This window comes from Ipomoea triloba, chromosome 15, assembly GCF_003576645.1.
Source record: "Ipomoea triloba cultivar NCNSP0323 chromosome 15, ASM357664v1".
Taxonomy (NCBI): domain Eukaryota; kingdom Viridiplantae; phylum Streptophyta; class Magnoliopsida; order Solanales; family Convolvulaceae; genus Ipomoea; species Ipomoea triloba.
Window position 1 is genome coordinate 12,234,871 of NC_044930.1, and position 6,992 is coordinate 12,241,862.

At 37.6% G+C, this 6,992-nt stretch overlaps 1 protein-coding gene across 1 annotated transcript; it reads left to right on the plus strand.

Moving 5' to 3' along the window:
* Window positions 1-5,960, plus strand: LOC116007312 (disease resistance protein RML1A-like). Its single transcript, XM_031247957.1, has 5 exons — window positions 1-569; window positions 1,576-2,677; window positions 2,763-3,191; window positions 3,287-4,225; window positions 5,043-5,960. Exons 1-5 carry the CDS (start codon window positions 88-90, stop codon window positions 5,748-5,750), a joined length of 3,660 nt encoding a protein of 1,219 aa, XP_031103817.1. The 5' UTR covers window positions 1-87; the 3' UTR covers window positions 5,751-5,960.
* The last annotated feature ends 1,032 nt before the right edge of the window (window positions 5,961-6,992 follow it).

A 6,992-nucleotide genomic window follows, 5' to 3' on the forward strand; every position in this document is an offset into this window, starting at 1 on the left:
TCACTATCCCTCATTAAAATTTAAAATGATGAATCAATTGCAGAATTGCTAATCTGCTAAAAGCTCATTAACGACCCACAGTATTCAATGAACGGTGAACAACCTCAATCCCGTCCTCCGTTCTCCTATCATGTCTTCCTGAGCTTCACATCCCAAGAAGAATCCGTCAACACTTTCACCGATCACCTCTACACGGCTCTGAAGCAAGCCGGATTCAGCAGCTTCAGACAAGAAGACGGCGGAACTGACGGGCAAAAGGCAATCCAAGAATCGAAGGTTTATATTGTCGTGTTGTCGGAGAACTATGCACGCTCAAGATCCCGCCTTGATGAACTGGCGATAATTCTTGAGCGGAAAAGGGAATTTGGGCATTATTATGCAGTTTTGCCTGTTTTCTACCGAGTGGATCCTTCTGATCTCAGGAAGCTCACGGGGAGAATTGGTGAGGCATTGAATTGGATTGGGGAGAATGGAGGGAGCCAATGGAAGGAGAATGTGAAAAAGTGGAAGCAGGCTTTAATAGAAGTTGCAGACTTGGGAGGGATGATCTTACACAACCAAGCTAATGGGTAGGCATTTTACTATCTCTCAACTCATATTTTAGCCTCCGAAGCAATAATGAGCTTAAGATTTAGTAGCAACTCATTTTTCTGTGCACACAAGATGTTCTCCTAATTTTCTTACTGATGGGTGATGGGTGGAGACGTGGAGTGGTGGTAAAATGTCAAGTCCATCAATTCGTGGCCTGGAGATTGTTGGGCGGTCCATCAATTTGTGTCAAGGGATTATTGGACGGATTTCGGTGAAAAGTCAATTTTAATCCTGTCTTTAGAAAATGTGGTGACGCCATGACAATATATAAGGAAATAAAATTGTGCTGTGAAGTATAGTTTTTTGGCGTGGTAAGCGTTTTGTTAGGATCAAGTGCTTGCCCACTTACTCCAAAAGCTATAGCTCGTAGCGAAAGTGTAACTTTATTTCCTTATACCGTCACATATTTTCGAGATGCTAGGGTTGGACTTGGTTTTTTATCCTTTGTTGGCCTTTGCCCAACACTCCTCCAACCATCGGGTGCTAGACTTGGCCTTTACTGCCCTCTGCCCATCCATTCTAACAAGTGGTATCAGAGACTGTGCCGTTAAGACTAGCTTTTGGCGTCAAAGGTGGATCCAGAAAATATTTGGAGTGGGGCATTATTAAAACAAAAGAGACAGTTTGAAAAATAAAAATGAAACACTTAGAAGCATAGCCATAAATATTGTTGAATATGAGCGATAAAATGATTGGAATAGAAAACACATATTGTTGGATATGGGTGAACATCTTATATTATAAAGAATATAAATGAAAACACTAATGAGATTCAACCCCATGATCCTGACGCTTACACACCATTGTTCCCACCATATTCTTCAGAAGCTTATTGCCATTTTAGCTGTCTTACATTGCATTCTGTTTTCAAATGCTTACATTACTCAATTTTCTGCAGCATTAAGATTTTTAGTCTGTGCCAAAAGGATATAGTAGTTCAATCATTTATGCTGCTTTCTTTTACCTGTTGACAAAATCTTTCAGGCATGAATCTAAATTCATCCAGAAGATCCTTAGAGTGGTAGAAAATAAACTGAGCCGGCCAGCATTGAGCACTTCTAATAAGCTGATTGGAATACATCGCCGAACTGAAAATATCAATTCATGGCTACAAGACAGATCAACTGATGTTGACATTCTTGTGATTTGTGGGATGGGTGGTATAGGAAAGACCACCGTTGCCAAATATGTGTTCAATCTGAACTATCCTAAATTTGAGAGGAGCAGCTTCCTGGCAAACATTAGAGATATGTCAAAACAGCCAAATGGTTTAGTCACTCTTCAAAAACAACTTCTATATGACATTCTCGGAAGGAAGAAGGAAAAGACATTCTTTGTTGATAGAGGTATAAATGAGATTATAGATGCTGTAAGTTGTAAGAAGCTTCTTCTTGTCCTTGATGATGTTGATCAACGTGATCAATTAGATGCATTATTTGGCATGAGGGATTGGTTTTACCCGGGAAGTAAAATTATTGTGACAACTAGGGACAAGAGGTTATTTAGACCTTATGAAATTTATAAGATGTATGAGCTTGAAGGTTTGAATAGCAATGAATCAATTGAGCTCTTGAGTTGGCATGCTTTTGGCCAAAACCATCCTCATGAGGGCTATTTGGAATATGCAGAAAAGGTTGCAAGTCAATGTGGTGGACTTCCGTTAGCCCTAGAAGTTATAGGTTCTTCTTTGGCAGGAAGAGATGTTGCTCAATGGGAAAGTACGATAAAAAAGTTGGAAGTTATCCCCAATCATCAGATCCTCAAGAAACTTAGAATAAGTTATGAGTCCTTAGAAGATGATCATGATCAGAATTTATTTCTGCATATAGCTTGTTTCTTTGTTGGAATGGATAGGGAATATATTGTTACAATTCTAAATAGTTGTGACTTTTACACTGTTGTTGGGATTCAGAATCTCATTGATAGAAATCTAGTAAAAACCAACGAATCTAACAAGCTGACTATGCATCAAATTATTCAGAATATGGGGAGAGAAATTGTTCATCAAGAATCACCCGTTGAGCCTGGGAAGCGCAGTAGACTCTGGCGTTCCAAGGATTCCTTTAATGTGTTGCTGAGAAAATCTGTATGGAACATTTTCTTATGCAGATCTTCATTTGTTTTATTTGTGTTTTCCCATTCTCATGCACATATTTTGTTTGCATTTACAGGGGACCAAAACAGTTCAGGGTATGATACTTGACATGGATATGCTCAAGGAAGATGGAACAGCAAGGACAACCTTTCCTTTTAGTCATTTCAAGAAACGCAAACTTGAATTTCTTGAAAACTCATGTGCTCAAAAATGTAAAATGCAACCGAAGGCACCCTTTTATCTATGGAATCTGTCATACAGTACAGAAGTTTCAGAAGAACAAATCCTAAATACTGATGCATTTGTGGAAATGCACAGATTAAGACTGCTCCATCTTAGTTATGTCCGACTGATTGGATCACACGAAACCATTTCTAAGAGACTAAGATGGCTATTCTGGTTAGGACTTCAGCTTAAATGCTTACCAGCTGAATTTCCATTTGAAAGCATAGTTGTGATTGAATTACGCTACAGCAGATTGAAGCAAGTTTGGCAAGGAACAAAGGTATGGCTTTATGCTTTAAAGTTTTAACCTATAGTTTAGGATTTCTTTAATACTTGTATGATTACAAACTTCTGTATTTCTTTCTACAATTTCAGTCCCTCAGATTTTTGAAGATTTTAGACCTCAGTCATTCATACGATCTTTTGAGGACACCTGATTTCTCTGGTCTCCCGAGTCTTGAAAAATTGATGCTTCAAAACTGCGTCAGTTTAGTTGAGGTTCACGAAACCATTGGATTTCTTGAAGCACTAGTTCTTTTGAACCTTAAAAATTGCAAAGAACTTTGGGGGCTACCGGATAGCATTTGTATGCTGAAAGGTCTTGTGACACTTAATATATCCGGTTGCTCAAATCTTGAATACATTCCAATGGATATTGATAAAATGGATTCACTGAAAGAGCTATATGCTGATGGAACTGCAATAAACCAAGCCAGAGACGGGGTTGGATCATGGCATGCATTCTTGAGATCTTGGGTGTGGAAAGGCAGGGTGTTCCCTAAAATTTCACCGATATTTTTACCAAACTCTCTAGTTACTTTAAGCCTTGCCAATAGCCATCTATCTGATGATGCTTTTCCAATTGCCTTTAGTAACCTCTCCTTACTAGAGCATTTAGATTTGGGCCAAAATCCTATTTCCTGCCTACCAAACAGCCTCAAATATCTTACTAGGCTCCTAAAGCTAGAAGTGGAAAGTTGTGAAAGTCTCAAATCACTTGTTGGATTGCCCAATATAGAGCATCTGAATGTAACCAATTGCTGGGCACTTGAGAAAATATCATACCAGTCAAGATCGTCGAAATTGAAGGACCTGATTTTGTCAAATTGTATTGCTCTAGCTGAAATAGAAGGAAATTTTAAGTTAGAGCCACTAGAAAATACTGATGTGGAAAGGCTATGGAACTTGGGTTTATCGAACTTCAAACCAATGGAAAATGTTTTGATTGGTTTTACATCCAAGATTCTCTGTTATTACAGGATATATTCGCAAGGCTGGATCCCTTCAAGAAAGATAAGAAAGCTTCCTCCTCAGGTGAGTGTCTCTTTATATTTCTTTCATTGCATGATTGTAATACACTAATACCTAAATCCACATAATCCTTTTAGAATATCTATCTCTGTGTGTGTATCACAAAATTTCATTGTTTTATGATAGAATTTTCAGCTCAACATGATCTCTAAATATTACAAAACAATTCACCCTAGTTGTGGGAGGAAATTTTAAGAATGTGGTTTATATTAGCGATTTGTATATGTTAAGAGTCCCACGTTGAAAAAAATAAGAGGGAACATATGAGTTTATAAGGCCATAGGTTAGACCAATCATTATTCTATGGACCATAGTCCATACGGTTTTGTGGACTGAAAGTACATTATTTTGTATAATGTACATTTAGTACACAAATAATGTACTTTTAGTATATTAAAAATGTTTTTTTATGGTCCACACAGCACTGCATGGACATGGTCCATATAAAAATTTGCCAGGTTAGACTAGCTAATTGATTGGATTCAGTCTTTTAGTGTGGTTTGGCCCATGTATATTATAGCCAATTGAATGACCTTGGTTCAATCTTAGATTATAACATGATATCAGAGGTTGTTCGGTCCACTTTGTGTTCACCTGGTTGTCTACCTATGGTCTCTTTATCCAAGAGCACCAGTGTCTACCTGTGGTCCATTAGGCAGACTATATGATCACATCAAAACACATTTAACTTATTTACATGTTTGGTGAAACAACTACATGTAAGTCCTTCGGTTGTAGTTTGGTTCTTAGGTTTGCCAATTTCCATGATGTTTTTCCTTAGTTAATAGCTTTGTTAAAAATGAACATTTCTATTTTGTAGGGAGTGTCCCAACCTGGCATCTTTAGCACTTTTCTTCCTGGGGAACATGTGCCTTGTTGGTTCAGCTCAAAGTTCACAGAACCATATACATCTTTACAAATTCCTTTCCTACATAACTCTAGAGTTAAAGGCTTGAGCTTCTGCGTTGTGTATAAGCGATCAAAGGTTGGGGAATCTAAACGCACTAACGCGATGCGCCAACAGCTGACATTTTCCAAAGCACTCGTTGCTCGACAGAGAAGTCTTGGCAGGCAGAAAGGCGGGATAAGCAGCAGGCGTGTCACATATAGGCCTTTGGAGAATAAAGAATATGAAACGAGCTTCGACTGCCCGAGCATTACAGTAGAAAACGTGAGAAGATGTTGGAGGCGGTCGAGGCAGCCGGTGTTCTATGGAGTCCCGGATGGCAAGGAAGGGATGATGTGGTTAAGTGATTGGCGGTTTGGGAGAGATGAGTTGAGTTGTGATGATGGTGTGGAGGTGTCAGTTAGTGGTGGAGATGGCATTGCAGTGAAAGAGTTTGGAGTGAAGGTTTTGTACGTGGATGAGGGTTCAGAATCAAGTATGGTGTGGGTCAGTGAGTCATGCAGGGAAAGGGAAAGGGATGCTAGTTTTGGAGAAGCATATGGGTTTTCTGTACGACTCCCTCCTACTTATCGTTCCCTTCAACGTGCTCGAGAGTCATATTTAGATTCGGTGCCTCATTAGAATTTACAAGTCTTTGGATGTGCACCTGGTATGGTATTTCAAGCATTCTGCATACTTGGCCTACGATTGTTATGCCATGGGCAAGTGTTCATCTCACACTGTGAATTTTGGGTCCAAAAATTATGTATCTGCCTTTAACGTATATCTATTATGTATCTTCAGTTAATAAATTATGTGCATATAAATAAATTGAAGTCATATATATGCTAAGTACAAGCACATAATATGCAATTATGCATGTAGTTAACATATTATGTGCATATAAATATATTGAAGGCATATAATATGTTAAGTACAAACACATAGTATACAATTATGCATGTAGTTAACATATTATGTGTCTTCAATTTATTTATAAGTACATAACTGCAAATACATAATCTCAATGCCATTTTGGACCAGAGTTCACATCGCAAGATGGTTCATTCTATAATTATTGGCAAATTATGCTATGAAACCCGGGTTGCAAGGTGGACTTAGGTCCATGCTCACAATTTTAAAACTCTATGTTCACAATTTTAAAACTCTATATTCACAATTTTAGAACTTTATATTCATAATTTTAAATCTCGATATACAAAATTACATTACTTAATATTCACAATTTTTGAACTCTATATTCACAATTTTGTTATATAGATTCAAAAATTGTGTTATACTATTGAATATAGAGTTATGAAATTGTGAATATAGAGTTAAAAAATTGTGAACATAGAGTTCTAAAATTGTGAACATGAACCTGAGGACTCGGGTCCATGTCATAACAACTGATAATTATTGCCCTTGGCCTAGGCAAATTTTTAAGTGGACCATGGTCCACACAACATCGTGCGGACCATTAAAAATATTTTTAATATACTAAAAGTACATTATTTGATAGTATACGAAATAATGTACTTTCAGTACTCAAATAATATACTTTACATGAATACCATTTATATTTTAATATATTAAAAGTGCATTGTTTATGTACTGAATGTATATATTATTTGATAGTATATACAATATTGTATAATATATTTTCAAATAATGCAATAATGTAGTTTTTATTGTTGACCATGGTTAATAGAATAATGAATTTGGGCCAACTTGGGCCAAAATGGGAGCTGGGCACGGTTGTTCTCGAGGATCCTTCTAACGGTCTTAGAAATCTTCTCCAATTAGACACAAGAGGCATTATTACGCTAAGAGTTACATACCCAGGCTCTTTCCCCCGTCCCCCCCCCCCCCCCCCCCCCCCCC